The 15,674-nt window shown below is 38.7% G+C and overlaps 1 protein-coding gene across 1 annotated transcript; it reads right to left on the bottom strand.

Moving 5' to 3' along the window:
- Positions 1-1,858: 1,858 nt before the first annotated feature.
- sfrp1a (secreted frizzled-related protein 1a) lies at positions 1,859-14,720 on the bottom strand. Its single transcript, XM_085180697.1, has 3 exons — positions 14,010-14,720; positions 10,985-11,065; positions 1,859-3,429 (listed from the first exon to the last, which is right to left on the bottom strand). Exons 1-3 carry the CDS (start codon positions 14,512-14,514, stop codon positions 3,104-3,106), a joined length of 912 nt encoding a protein of 303 aa, XP_085036823.1. The 5' UTR covers positions 14,515-14,720; the 3' UTR covers positions 1,859-3,103.
- Positions 14,721-15,674: the final 954 nt, after the last annotated feature.

Here is a 15,674-nt window from a genome sequence, read left to right as displayed (position 1 = left end):
ACATGGTTCTACCAGGGTTTTTTTTCTTGTTAAAGAGGAGTTCTTCCTTCCCACGGTTGCCAAATGCTTGATCATAAAGGATCATCTGATACCTGGGGTTCTGCTGTTGTGAAAGAACGCTATATAATTAAGCCCAAACCAAATTTGCCAAGGTATTTCACAAGATCTGATGCACACAGTGTCTAACCGTAAGCTCCAGCTGTCAACTTGATGACTGAAATCAAGTGTGCGGTATTAATACTGGAGGGACAAATAAATACAGTGCCTGACTGTGACGTTGAACAAATCAAAATAATACTTCATCAGCTTTGTCAATTTGAGGTTTTCAGTAAAAGGATGAATCCAACAGGATATTTTTTGCAGATCATCTCTTAATAGGACAAAGCTGCATTTTGGCCCCTAGTTTTCTGGAGCTCTTTTGAAGGCAGCTGAAGTGATGATTAGAAAGCAAAGTCAACATCTGAGATATATTTTCCACTACCAAAGCCATTACTGAAACCAGATGGGCAAGACACTGATCTGTTTGATACCGCCTTGTTTTTAACAAGCGTTTTTATTAACAGAATGGTTTCATGTTTTGCAGTTTATACATGTTGTACTGACGCGATGAATTTCAATTCTGAAAAGCATTTATATTAAAATATTTATCAATGGGCTGCTGAGATCTACTGCTTGTCTTGTTAAAAGGGCAGCTCCTGTGACTCTTGCATTAGAAAATCATAGCTGTTCAACTACAGACACTTGATTAGACAGTGCTGCCCTTTGGTTAAGAAAGCATTACAGTTCACCATCAACATGAGCTTTTAATGATGCATAACTCGGGACTGGCATTTACACTCAACATACCAACACACCAACAGCCCATGAAACCACAATAAACCTGGATTCAAAGCCCCCCAGACAAGAGTTTAACATCACTGGAGAAGTGGTGGGAGTAAAAACATGCATGCGTCAGAGATCCTCTGGCATGGAGATCTGGCAGCGCGATGCTTTATCTTTCCATAAAGCATGCAAATGTTAGATTGACACGGCCCTGTTTGACATGTCAAGGCAGAAGCCAGTTGTTCTGGCAGTGTCACACATCGTGTACAAAGAGCAAAATAACATCTTACATAAAGATATGAGACTGTTGTGTATCTGGAAGAAAGTTTTAAAAACAACAAGTGTTTACATGTAGTAAAGATGTAGCTTTGAGAAAGTAATTTTTCCCCCCAATATTTTAGATTTTCACTCAGAGACTTTGGTTATATTTATTTACACGTCACTTAGTGGTATGACTGACAGTGTTCTATTTGGTATTATATAAAAGCATTTTGCAATCTATGAAGCTGTCACTGGGACAAAAACAAGATGGTCTACTTTGCCCCAGCAGGTTCGTTACTCATCAGTTACTGTATCATAATTGGATTACCTAAATAACTGAAACTAGAAGGCTGTAACACAGTAATTTTACACATACTTTCCATGCGAGAGGTGCTTTAAGCAAGAATTACAACATCTTTGAGTCCGTGAAATTTCATTCGATAGCAAATATGGCTCTACTGTCTCCACTGCCAGTCTTTCATATTCTCTCTTTTTTTTAGGATTGTAACTCACTTAACAAATTCACTATAGACGCTGTGCATGATGTCATGTGCACATTGCTTAATCTGTTTCTTGTAAGACTTTTTAAACAAATGTAACCTAAATCTTTCACTGGATGATAACACTGGAGGAATGTCAGTATTCATATTTTAGTAACAATGTGAAACCAAGAATTTCAATTTTAAAGATATTTTACTGAACCAAGTTTTGGTCCAACCACCAGAAAGAAAATGAATGACAAAAAAAGAATCAAGAAAATAATCTCGGCAACACATTTAGTTTTTTTTGTTTTTTATACATTTATGTAAAATTTGTATGTACATGTAATAGGCAACAATGTACTGCTGACATTCAAATTTGCAATAATAGAGCGCTGAAAATGAAACATGAGCAGAACAAACGAGAAAAACAGAATTGCCAATACTTGCTCTTTGATAAGTTTTGCAAAACTGTACGACTACAAGGCGTATTCCATGACCAAAGAATAATGAATACTGCAGACTAAACGTATACCAACATAAAAAGAAATATTAAAAAAGGCAAAATCAAGTAATCTGCCACCCAGGCTTACAAATTACTCGGATGATTGGTGTTAATGCTTCTCTTATGGATTTCAAACAATGTTTAATGATGAAATGAATGAGCTTCAGAGAAATGTTCATAACTGCTGATAGTGCAGTCTTCAGTTAGACAGAATAATCATGGCAGCATATTCAGACTTCTGTCAATAAGTTATTCTACAACAAACCTTTATTGGCTTTTAAAGTTTAAAATACACTGATTTTAAGAGTTTCTTTATGATCAGAAAGAGCCATTTTATAAAAGGCTGTTGGATGTATTTATAACAGTTAGCCAGCAGATTGTTAGCCTACATTAATACAAAGCCTTAAAGTAAAAGGGAACAGCTCGCTTGAATCTACCCCTGTTTAAAATAATACATTTTATTTGTAATACACAGAAAACTCAATGTAAAATGACAGTTTATGCTTTCTTTTATTAAAAGCTTTGGACAGAGACAAGCTAGCAGTTTCCTTCTTGCTGAGCTAACACTTTTTCTTCTTCCTTTTTTAGAAAAAAAAGGGTAAGCTAACAGTTTACTGGCTTTAGCTTCAAATTTACACACACAAAAACACGTTCTTGGAAAGTGGTGTTAGACTTCTCCTCTAATTGCTAGCAAAAAAAAGAAGTACGTATATTTTCCCAAAATGCACAACAAATCCACAGACCTTTTGAGAAAGCATGTGAATGAAGTATCTATATACTGGAAATGATTTCAGCAAGGTAGGGCTTTTACTACAATGTCCTTTTAAGTTGAAGCGGGGAAAAAAAGAAAACCCAACCCTTCGATTTGTGTGTCGTCACATCTTCAACATAACACGACAGACATTCCACAGTATCGGCTATCTGCAAATGTACAAAGACATAAAGATATATTAAGAGAACAACAGAAAGTTTGGGAATGCTTGTGCAAGTTCATATGTATGATGAGATGCGACCAGTGATGAAGGGGTAGGTCACATTATTTGAAAACATTCTCAAATACGGGACATTTGTAGGTCTTCATTTTCTTGATGGCATTTTTGAACTCTCTGCTGGACTTGTTCCACTTGTGGATGCCTGTGAGGAGGTACTGCTTATCAACCTTGCGGCCCATGATTAGATACTGGTTTCCCAAGTTGTCCAGCTGCTGGCAGGGGCAGTCAGCACCATTCTTCAAGTACAACACTAACTTCTTTGTGTCCTTCTTCTTCAGGTTTCCCGGTTTCAACATCTTCTTCTTCTTCTGCAGGATCACCTTACGGTCTGTGTTTTCTCGCTTTACCTCCTTGATCTTGGCCTTGAAAGCTGTGGGTGGAGGAACAACAGAAAGATGAGTTTACTCTAAAATGTGAATGTCATTTTGTACTCAACGTGTTGTACAGAGCTGCGTTTGACAGCTCCTTTTAGTGTAGTGCACTAGTAAAATTAATCATCATGAAGGATATTAGGTAGGTCAGTCTCCCGTGATCAGATATAAGGAAACATGCCACTATGGTTCCCCATCCTTTACAGATGATTCTTAATCATTTTTACCTCATATACACAACAATTTTTTTCAACTGAGAACCATTAAAATTCAAGGAATCAAACCCATTAAAAAATCATTGTGCTCTTTACAGTACAATGATAGAATGAGTGTAATATTAAACTTTAAGAGAATGTTTTCGGTGCTTTAAACTTGCATTTTCAATTAGCAAAACATGACTTCCTGTTGTATAGAAGTATATGGGAAAATACTTTTTATTTGACCTTAATAAAAAACTCTTGTTGAATCAGTTATAGTCTCAATCGCTGCCATACTTAATACAATATGAAGTACACTACCACTCTTTTAACATTGCCAAAGTAGCAATGTTTATTTTAGTAGTAGCACTTATAACATACTTGCTAAGTAAAAGTGGTCTATGTACATCACAGGCCCATGTACACCTTATTCAAATCAACTATTGAACAGTGTGGCAGTAAGTCTAATAAAGGGAATAATCAGTAAGAATGAGGTTAAAAAGTCGTCTGAAGTGCACAACTGCTAAAGCACAAAAATGTGTGTTTTATTTCAGAATGTATACACAATCAAAGTACATTCATAATCTTAATACTATTGGTGGCTCAGGTCAACAGTATTGCACAATAACATGGATTAATGACGAATAGCTAGCCAAGATACCGCCTTATACAATTTGCTGTTTACTCAGGTTTGATTAAAAATTGGATCACCGTTTATTAATAATACATAAGTAATTTACTTAACATAGACTGAAACTCATTTTCCCACAAACAGTGCATTGCTGCAAATCCTGATCATGCAAAAGAACTTATCCATGATCCTCTTAATTCTGGGGTTTAGCCTAATACTAATAAATAATGCGGTATGTTTTTTCAGTGACTTCTGATGTTCAAAGACCAAATCCAATTATGGACAAAGCCACTTAATTTTTCTGCTTTTCACGACATAAAAAACAAACAAACAAAGCACAAATAAATTCTCAGGAATACTGCGCTGGGCTTCCAGCTTGTCAATGGTGAACCACATAGGGTTAGGGTTAGGCTACATTTTAGCCACATGGTGAACAACCAATGTTTCAGAAACTAGATGTTCCCTTAAAATCCAGTCTCTTACCTGCACATCACAAACACATCACTAGTGACCTGGCGGATGTTACAAGGTTAAGGTGTAAATATAGACAAAGCATATATCTTTATCACAATTAGCAATGTAATATAATTTTTTTTTCTCCTTCATTTAAGGCCAAGTATGTTTTTCAGATTGACTAAAATACCCCTGATCTTTCACTAAACTCTATTTAACCTTCTAATCTCTAAGTTTCCTCTGAAACAGAGCACGAGTTGGACTTTGGTGGTCCAAATTTCCATACCCCCCCCCCCCCCCCCCCCCACACACACACACACATCATGACCTGTCATATAGTATATCTAGGTGTGTTATGTCTGACTTAACTGACATTTGCGTCAGGATAAATCACGATCAGGCTGGGAATAAAGCCTTGTGACCTTCAATAGCGGAACAGCCTGACCAAGCATTTCCCCACTCCAGTAAGAAGAGAACAAACTTAGGCTTCAATCTAATTTTCTCCACGATTTTAAACACCAGATCACTTGCTTTTTTACAGAATTATAGTAGACAGAAAAACCTGTACTGGATCCTTGCTCTCCAGTTGCACTCGTATTGCTAATTGCTAATTAAAGTGTTGAAAAAATAAATAAATAAAGAGCCTCCCCCTGTATTAACAGTGCACATGGTACGGATTAAGACTTATCCCCCGTCAAACAGTCTCTGTGAGGGGGCTTAGTGTTCAGAGAAGTCAAAATGCAGCGGTCATAATTAGTGTGTAATAAAAGAAAAGGTCTGGCCCACCACTGAAAGGACTTCATCTTGATAAATCCTCCAACCTCGATAATCCTTTAACGCCCTGAACTTTCTTTGCACCTCGAGTTGTTTGAGGGCTTAATCTCTTCTGCAGCAGAATACAATAAGACGTTCAAATGATCAAATAACTAACAACAGTGTTTCTTTTCTCATGGTCAGTGAAAGTGCCCTTGTTTGTGTTTCTTCCTACATTAGTTTTTAAAATATTTTCAATTTTTAAAGTTAACAAACAAAAAAAATAAATTCATCTTATACAGTGAGCAAAAGAAAGAAAAGAAAAGAGAAGATAAAGCATTTCTCAAATCTGCCTGCTTAATTCTTATGTCATAACCTTTAACATTAGCATATTAACTGTAAAACAGCTATGAATATGTTCACACTGATGTGACTGTGTTTTCAGAAGCCCTTCCTGGATCAGAAGATCAAACAATGCTCTTAGATGCATTTTGGCCTTACAGTTTTCCTGTGACAAGATATTTATTTGAGTAAGACTTCTGGGTAAAAATCCACTGTCAATTAGTTGGATGTTAAGAGATTAAAGTTATTGTCACTAATTATTTCCCTACTCCAGTGTCAAGGTAGTAACCCGCCAGTTTTACAGTGTAAAAAAACCCCAAAAGGTCAGAACTAGTACACATATGCAGCTTATAACAAGGGTTTTCATTTTCAGGAGTCAAAAATAGACGATTCGTTAAATAAAATGGGAACATCTTCAGTGGAATCAAATATATGTGCGTGCCGCACCTTTGTTACAGTGCAAAAGTTAAAAGGACGATATACTGTCAGTGATTTGGATGTTTTTACGCATGCCAGCGCACTAAAATAAAATGACTTCTATTGTAAGATTTCTTTTTGTGATGTTGTCCCTGAAACCTGACTCAATTACCTCTGCTGGGTCAGATGTATTAATGGGATCCTTAAGTGCCCAACGTGTCATAAACCCAGCAGGAGGGTGTGCAGTGCTCCTCATTCACAATAATGGCAAGTGGTCCAAGCTAGACTGAGCAGTCATCCAGCACAGGAATGCCCTGTTGTTTATCACATCAGCAAAGGGAGGGAGCAATTCGGATAAGGACAAAGTGAACAGTTGGAAGCCGAGGAGAGATTTAATTGAAGGGCTTCTGGAGGTTTTGGGACAATGAGGTACCATAAAACCTTAAGCACGGAGAACAATTGCAGTGGGAAGAAAAAGCTGATGTTGTGATGATGTTTGAAATCATTTACAGCTGAGTGCGGCAAATAGGATGTGTGTGCATAAATACATGCCCAACAGCTATATTAATCACGAGGATTTCAGGGAAATAAGCGATATTTGGTCCTCACCAGGGAAACCTGTTACTCGTTCTTCCAACTCTGATGCATTAGCTCAACAACACGCAACCTACAGCCATCCTTCCTCCTGTGCCAGAAAAACTCCACATCCAGGGGGCCACAAGTCAAAAGTTTCACCACAGAATTCTCCACTTTTATCAAACCACATGGAAAAATCAAACATGCTCAATTTAAATGCTGGGAAGCACTGCAGTGCAATGCATGATAGAGACTATTTTGGCCTCTTCATTTTGCAGCTTCAAGTAAATGAGATGGACAAAGATTATAATTCACTGCTAGGTTGAGTTTTTTTTTTAATGAATACATGATTGGTCCACGCAGATTACCAAAGGCTTCAGTCTCTGGTTCATCCCTCGAGCCCCTCTATGGTTTCCCATCCCTGTGTTCCACTGAGAAAAGCAAAGAAATCCATCACATCTATTTTTGCAGTCGTCTCCAAACAAAACAGGCTTGGATTTAAGACGCTGCCTTGTTACAGTTTACTGTCCAAATATTTTTTTTGGAACTCAAGAAAGATATCGGGATGACCTTGTGGGATAAAACACATAGTGATTAAAGCGTGGGATATTTCCATCTGCACATTTTCCTTTTTGCTCAAGACAAGGCATTAACTCATGTTTAGCTTCTGCTGTTTAGCTGCTGTTGGATGTACTTATAGCATTTCTCTCCAGACCATAACTGAATTCCGTCGGTCTGTTGAAAAAAAAAAAATTAACAAACAAATCTTTGGCAAGCTGCAGCGCTGTGTCGTGTCAGGCTACGCATTAGTCGTTTACCCGCCACAATCGAGCCACACTGAAGCGATAGAGAAGTTTGTTGCATTCCAGACTATGTCCCTCCCTCGCAGGGTCAACACAAGCAACAACATCTCATCCTCAGCCTGACACTAAATCTGTCTGTGTATCCTCATATGTCAGCTGGTTAGGTGACTTATGACAAGCAAGCAAAACAACATCTGTCTTCATCCAAGATGAAACAAGCCAATAATGCAGCCCGCTCCCTTGGCAAACCGGGACGCAGACTCAAAGGGGCAAGTCTCATCACCGCAGCATAAACACCGATGCAATTTGTTAAACAAATGTAACTTTAAACTTTTTCTTGAGAACTGAAAGAATGTGTGTTTTCAATGTGCGTCCAGTCTATGTTTGCTTGGCCTGGCACCTGGAATTCGTGCTGCCACAAGCTTTGGTGAATAAAAGATGAAAGTAGAACAACTTGCATCTTGTGTGCATCATGTGTATATCATTTCAGTTCTCATGTCTGCAGTTCAATCTGTGTTTGTGTTATTAATTGAACTCAAAGCTTTCAATTTCCTTTTTTTAAGTACATATGGTTTATACTGGATTCCTCATGTAAGACCTCCAAATTTCCACAATTAAAACAAGTGCCCTCATCAGCTTAAGATCGTCCTTCCTTCCTGTTTTTGTTATTTTTTTTATGTTGTTTTCCATTCAAGTTGGACTGAGGATCCTCTAATGAAAAGAATGTGTGAAGCTGGCTGCAGCAGATTCTGAGCCATCTCTTAATATTTCCAAATAGGCTCTGACGTGTTCAAAACCCACTTCCAAATCCCCTTCAGAATATGTCTTTAGATTTGATAATGTTCCAAAAGAACGACCTCAGAACATAACTGCAGAGCTGAAGAATGGCCTTTCAAAATGAACAACATCCTTCTAAAACTGATCTTCTGATCATCACCAAGCTTTTGATCTTACAATTACTCTTAAAGTAAAAAGTTGACATGTTAAATGCAGAAAATAAGAAATTGTGTAGTTTTTCAGCAGGAAACATGTTTCACAAAGTTGAGAAAAGGTCAACGAAAGACTGGAAAAGTTGTGTAATGGTAAAGAACCCTCAAGGTGGAACATGAGACACTGACTTAACTGTCAATACTAGATTCAGTTGGTGTAAGAAAGAACATCCCTGAATGGGTTTCTTGAAATTCAGATGGGAAGACGGAGAGCACTTCTCCCTTAAAAAATTAGATTCATGGGAAAAATAGCTCCACAATTTAAAGTTTTCTCAACCTACCATTGTGAAACATTTGGAGATTTCATATCTTTGGTATGCAATATGATTGAAAGATTAAAAGTATCTGGAAGAATCCCAATAAACAAGGAACAAGGCCAAAAATTGGCCTTGTTCAGTTGAGCTATTCGTCAGCCATTCAGTTGAGAATAGCCGTGAATTTTAGATCCTCGGGTAGTGCTGTAGTGCCATTTTTGGGAGCATTTCAAGTTGCTATACATCAATACAACTGTTATAGCCCATATTTTAATAATATGTATGCATTAAGTCCATAGTAACTACATCAATTGCAAAAAAGTGCAATAAACTACAAAAAAATTGAAAATCATTTTTGTTTTTTTACATATATTTCTACTTGGAGAAATTTAAGAGGTTTATCCCTTAAAATTTTAAATACAAAAAAGTTGCAAAAAATAGTTTACAACAACAGGAAATTTATTTTGAGTGTCTTCATAGTTTTATTTTTGAGATACACCAATTTTTATATACTGCAGGAAAAACGAAAAACAATCCTATGATGCAAATTTGCAAAGAAAACAGTATGTGCATCAAAATAAACTATTTTAAGCAGTGCAATTTGAGTTCTAAGCATCCCAGAAACTATTCAGAAAAGCATAAAGTCAAATATTACTTATAAAAACACCAGCATAGGCTTTTAAGGCCTACAAGTAAAAAACTACATTTTCCGCGAAAACGACGTCATTTCCGGTTTCGGGCAGGTAATGGCGGACATGCGATCGTTCGCGCTGATGTCTGTTTCAATGTGGGAAGTGTGGAAGGAAACCGTGACCTAGGACAAGCTGATGGCATAAGATGTAAGTACAACTCCTCCGGTTTCATATGCAAAAAAAATTATTGCGCTAGCTTACGCGGTTCCGGTTCTACAGGGATTTAAAAATAGTTACGCAAAACAGAGCGCGCCCGCTCCGACCGGCTTTAAACGGTTAAGGAGCGTCCCATTTTTGTTGGAAACAGGTTTGTATTTGGGAAATCACCTAACAACCGAACGAAAATTTTTAAATGCATAAAGCTAACACTAATGTAAACACGAGCATTTTTTTAACATCTGAATAAAATCCAATGCCTTGCATGTAGCAAATAATTACGAATATTAATTCTCATTTACCCAATAATTCTGTGTTACAATTCTCCAACAATAACCCAGCAGGGTTTCCTCCATTGTATTAAGTTGTGGCCTGTGCACTGGAGTTTTACAACTACAGAAATTAAGCTTGCTAATGGATCTTGTTAGCCTACCCTTCCAGTTGACCATTTGTAGATTTAAAATAACAGTTTGAGAAAAAGCTATAGATGAATAAAACTACAATTCTATTAAAAAACAAACAAAAAACAAACAGACAAATGTTGGACAGCAAGTTTTCAGAACACCTATCACTCTTGAATGCTAACCAGGATATTAGTTGTGCTTCTGAGTGGAAATTTCTTGTTGAAAGTGATACCACGTATTAAATATAATCTTTATTAGCCTATATTAGCTTAGATGTATGAACTATTTCATAAGACTTTCCAGCTCAGTTAGATTTTATTACCATAGAACCAGTTCACTAGAACAGCTACCTCGGCTCTTCATATTACAAGATAACAGTTGCAGAATATTAACACAAGTCAAACACCCAATGTCAACACAATGAGAAACGAATTCTTATCTTTTTCCATGAAGAAATGGTATTAGCATTTAAGAATTGTTTTTGGAGATGGTTTATCATTAACTTTTTTTTCCATTTAGGATATGAAGAAGGTAATCTGTTACATCAGTCAGCCCAGACAACAGAACAAACATCCCAGTTTACAACCGCAAAGACCTGCCACTTAAAGACTTCAATGACCCCAATTCATTAGTCACAGAACATTATGGTCCACCAGACCAGACAGGGATAGTATATCTAACCAAGAGATAAAATGTCACATTAAATTGAACTGCCAAATATGACCAAGTACCGCCAGGACAGAGTGTACTATGGGGGAAAAAATAAAAGTTGCACACTTTATAAAACTTTATGAACTTTGAAGATGGGAAATAAAGTAAAGAGTTCTTTTGATTTTATGCAGTGCATCCGACTGTCTGTGTTTTGTGGGTGTTGGGACGCCGCTTACCAAACTCGCTGGCACACATGTGCTCAAGAATGGTGTCTGTTTTCATTTCGTTGTCACATGGAGGGCAGATGGGAGAGAAACCTGTGGATGAAAAAACACACATACAAAAACAAAGAAACAATTGGACAAGAAATCGATGCAAATAGAAGACAAAATGTCAAATGGAATTTATGTCGCCCGTTTGGTGACCAGGTCAGGAGTGCTCATATTCAACTTCAGTCAGTTATCCTGCAGACTTCTACGCATCTAACATCTCTGAGCATGCACAGATCCTGTTTACTGTCAGTAGTCAGTCACCTACTCCCTTGGGTTTCGTACACTCTGATGACCTGATGTCAGTGAGGAATGTTAATAATGTTAAGCTTTTATAGCCAGCTGTAACTAAGAGCTGCAGTAAACGCTTTTCTTTACTTTTTGCTACACTTAGGCAGTTTTCAAAATGGATCTGCTCAACACTCATCTATACACCTTTAAAAAAGTATTAGAAATGTGGAAGGAATAAATGGTAACGATATTCAATTCAACCTTAAAAGAATGTTCTGAGATTCCAGAGTTTAAAAAGGGGGCTTTGAGTGTAGAGGTGTATAATAGCCAGCTCAAAGACAAAACTCCCAAAAGAGCCAAAAAGTGTTTTTGCCAAAAAGTAACCGAGTTGAGGCATATCTGCGAACTTTTTACTGACACGATTTTTCAATTTTTTTGAAATCCACAAACGATCGTTTCATGCCAAACAGCTGAGCCGACCTTCCAAACAAACTTGGACCTGCATTGCGATCGCAGCGTCCTTGCAACATTAACCCCGACTACACTGCGGTGTCCCGCTGTGGGCCTGGATCGATCAACCAAAGGGGAAGGTAACAGCACTCTACTCTCTTCCAGTTGTCCATTTACATGTGTTTAACGAATGCTTGTGAAAGCATCGCTCGGGTGTGAAAGGCTTGTGAAAACAGACAATGTTTACAGAGTCGCTGGGTCCCTTTGCCTCTGTGAGCCTGGTTCATCTTTAAATCACTTATCACAGGTCCTTATGCTGCAGTATTCAAGCACTGTTAGCTGGCCTCTATTAACAATCATTAACAGCTGAGGAGATTAGCTTGCCTTTGTTAATGTTTATCACCCTGAAGATCAGATACTGAGAGACTCTCCAGAAAACAAAACTCTGAGTAGCTGAGCTTCAGCCGACCTGTGGGAACAGGCTGGCTTTATTTAACCCCAGTGCTGACAAATGATAACAGGTGAAGTCTGGAGAGCGTGGAGCTCTGTGTGGTCCCCTCGTCTTACCTTGAAAAAGGAGTCTTTTTCAGAAAAACACGCCTCCATCCATACCACTATGTCAGTCAGCAACAACCCCCCCCCCCCCCGACAAAACACACACTCACAAACACGTTCCTTCTCCCCCCAAAGATACAGTGAGCTCTGTGTTATCGCAGGAAGATCCACAGTCCCTCCATTTATGGCCAACATGTTCAGTAAGGCTTTAGATTGAAATATAAGTAGAGGCCCCACCCCTTTAACTTTATGGTTCAAGTGAATGAGGCAGTTGTAGTCCCTCCACCCCCACCCCCGGCGTACACCTCACCTCGCCTGAGCAACCGATAGAGAACCTGGCACTGCAGCCTTGCTCTCAACTTTATCATCCAGAGAATTGTTATTTTCTGCGATTTTTATGGGCTTCTCTGGCATTTCTCAACTTGGCTTGCAGAGGTTAGTGCTGGAAGACAGTTTTGCTGGACTAATGCTATTGCCCTCTACAATCCCATTTGCTGATGCAGCGTCTTGGGAAATCTGCACCAAAGCACCCATTAGTGATAGATGATAGGGGTAAAAGAATGTCCTTGGGAGCTCTGTTTACAAACCGTCCTCCCGACGTCAACTTGGACGACGATTTTCCAGATCTCCATCTTTTCATCAGATGCACAACATTTGCCAGAGCACAGGGATTAAATATATTAAGGTATTCACATTTTTTTTCCTCCAACCTTTTTATTCCTTGTTTTTTTGCTGCTTGACTTCCTCCCAGCATTGTCCTCCAGCTCAGCGAACACCTTGAAATAAATGACTAACATCTGTTTGAGCTTTTGCAATATTACAACATCACTCGTTGTCAATAGCAAGCAACTTCACCTGCACATTAAAGCCAGGAGATTATAGAGTGAAAGGAAAACGTAAACGTGATAGACTTTCTTTAAAAAACATGAGAGGTGGTGGGTGTTAAAACAGGATCAAATCCAGGTTTTCACGGCTGAATTTGTTCCCCCAAAAGGTCGCATTTGCTTTGTTTGTGCTCAGATTTGCATCTGCAAACACACTTTTAATCCCTGAAACAACAGTCGCATGCCCATTTAACTGCACAGGTGTCGTGTTTTACACGGTGGCAAAAGTGCTGGCTGTTTGTTTTCTAAGTGAGCTAGTTAGTCAGGGTTAGGTAGTTAATACTATATTAAGAAATTGGAACTGATTCAAAGAATGAATATTTATTCATCAAGCTACATTGCAAAATATCTCGTTTTCAACTTCTTCCTTAACAATCTCCTAACTTGGAGATTGTTTTCTTTCACTGGAATTTTAAGGGAATACCTTTAAAAAAATTAAATATAAATCCCTCACCTGAACTCTTTATCTAAACATCCATCCTCTTCCGCTTATCCTTATCAGGGTTGCAGGGGTAATATATTATTTATACAGAATTTATAAATATATATATAAAAAGTAAAATTCTCTTAAAAGGTTTTCAACTTGATATTGAAGTTTGACTTCAAATTTCTACATTTAAATTTCACCTTGAGAAAGTTTGTTCATTTAACAAAAATTTAACAAAATAAATAAATAAAATAAATAAAAATAAATATACATCATACAGACAACATGTTAATAAACCTTTTAAATGGCAGGTTTATGCCCAGGAAATATTCAGCTATTAATTTGCATATTTCCTTGTCAAACATTTATTCACAAATATACAGTGTGTGTGTGTGTGTGTGTGTGTGTGTGTTTGACCTTTTGAAGTTGCTGTTAGGTGAGTTACCTGTGGGTTTTGTAACCTCCGTGGCGTTGGGTGTCGTCATGGCAATGCACACTTCACCTTCGGGAAACTTGTCACAGGTGAGCATCTCTGGCCAGGGGAAGCCGAAGGCCTCCATGATGGGGGCGCAGCCGTCCCTCACGGCTTCGCACATCCAGCGGCACGGGTAGATCGGCCGCTCCAGGCACACGGGAGCAAAGAGCGAGCACAGGAAGACCTGCGTGTCCGGGTGGCAGTTCTTGTGCACCAGAGGCACCCAGCTGCTGGCCTGCTGCTTCACCTCGGCCATGGTCTCGTGCTCCAGCAGGTTGGGCAGCATCATCCGGTTGTAGCCCACGTTGTGACAGAGCCGCAGGTCGTCCGGAATGTCCACGCACTGGGGCGACTTGCCGTAGACGGGCGTATTCCAGGCCAAGTACTCGTACTCTGACGCCCTGCACCCTGACAGGAGTGCCACCGTCACCAGCAGCCGAAACATCCTGCAGAAGCACTCACAAGTAGAGCTCATGATGTGTCTTTGCAGCCACTGAATGATTGCTAACCGGAGTGCGAGGCAACACTCAGTTCATGAAGAAACGCACAGCGACAGCGACGCAGGAGAAAGGCGCTCTGCAATAAGTCCACTGTCTCCTCTGGCTGTAGTCCCGCTGCTGGGCTGCGTGCGGCTCCTGCGAGAGTTTGGGGAGGTAATGCGCTGAGACTGTGCGGTGCTCGGAAACAAGAGGGGGTTGTAAAGTGCGCTCTGACCAATCGGAGCGCGTCTGCGCCTTTTGGCACTCGGCTGTCAGTCAAAGCGCTTAATGACCGCGTGTGTAAAAACTCTCCGGGAGACTCCCCAGCGTTCCCTTTGCGCTTCCTTTGTCGATATAAAGTAATAATAATAATAATAAATATATTTGGATATGTGCGCATAAACTGGGAATACTTTCAGACTGACTGGGGTGTAGGAATAAGCTCGATTAGAAGTTGCACAGCTTTAAAGTGTGACACTGGGTACTTCACGGCTTTGTTTTATGCCTGTAACAAGAACATGGTGCAGGGAACAACACGAGCCCCTCGCATCCCCGAATGTGAGGAAATCCTGATTTCATTCATATTAAATAAAGAAGCTCTATAAGCTTGTTGCCATCAGCTGTTACTGTATGGAGGCCTGAAACAGCCTAAACGCAGAAACAACTCCAAATGCATTTCCTTTCTTTTATTTTCATCTATTGTTATTTTCCTTTCATTTTTACACCTGTACATATTTACGTATTCATTATTGTATTTTTTTTAACTCATTTATTCTTTTGGCAATTTATGTTCTTCCATATAATGGAGCACAAACCCAGATCATCTCCTAAAGCATATCCACTGTAATGCCTGCCTGCTGCACTCATTATTTGGTTCAGAAAATATGATAGACAAATAAAAAAATCGACTTTTATAACTTTATTGAAGAAACATGACAGTTTTAGGTGTCATCTTTGACTCAGCAAAAACTCAGCAAAAACTTAGCAAAAAATAACACTAATTATTATTATTATTATTACTTTATATCACTTTATATCACTTTATTATTACTTTATATCACTTTATTTCCTTGAAGGTTGAAGTTTCTTTGAGGATTTTGAATTTAAGAGTCTGAGCCAAGACTTAGTGAGTAATAATAATGATAATAATAACACT

This window comes from Neolamprologus multifasciatus, chromosome 12 (assembly GCF_963576455.1).
Source record: "Neolamprologus multifasciatus chromosome 12, fNeoMul1.2, whole genome shotgun sequence".
Lineage (NCBI taxonomy): Eukaryota > Metazoa > Chordata > Actinopteri > Cichliformes > Cichlidae > Neolamprologus > Neolamprologus multifasciatus.
Note: the sequence above shows the minus strand (reverse complement) of the source record. Positions and strands in the feature narration are given on the sequence as shown.

Excerpts from the sequence above, each read along its gene's own strand:
- sfrp1a (XM_085180697.1), bottom strand. The coding sequence starts at position 14,514 with ATGAGCTCTACTTGTGAGTGCTTCTGCAGGATGTTTCGGCTGCTGGTG. Across the intron at positions 11,066-14,009 it reads GGAGGTTACAAAACCCACAG|GTTTCTCTCCCATCTGCCCT; the intron begins GTAACTCACCTA and ends TTTCATCCACAG. Across the intron at positions 3,430-10,984 it reads CATGTGTGCCAGCGAGTTTG|CTTTCAAGGCCAAGATCAAG; the intron begins GTAAGCGGCGTC and ends CTCCACCCACAG.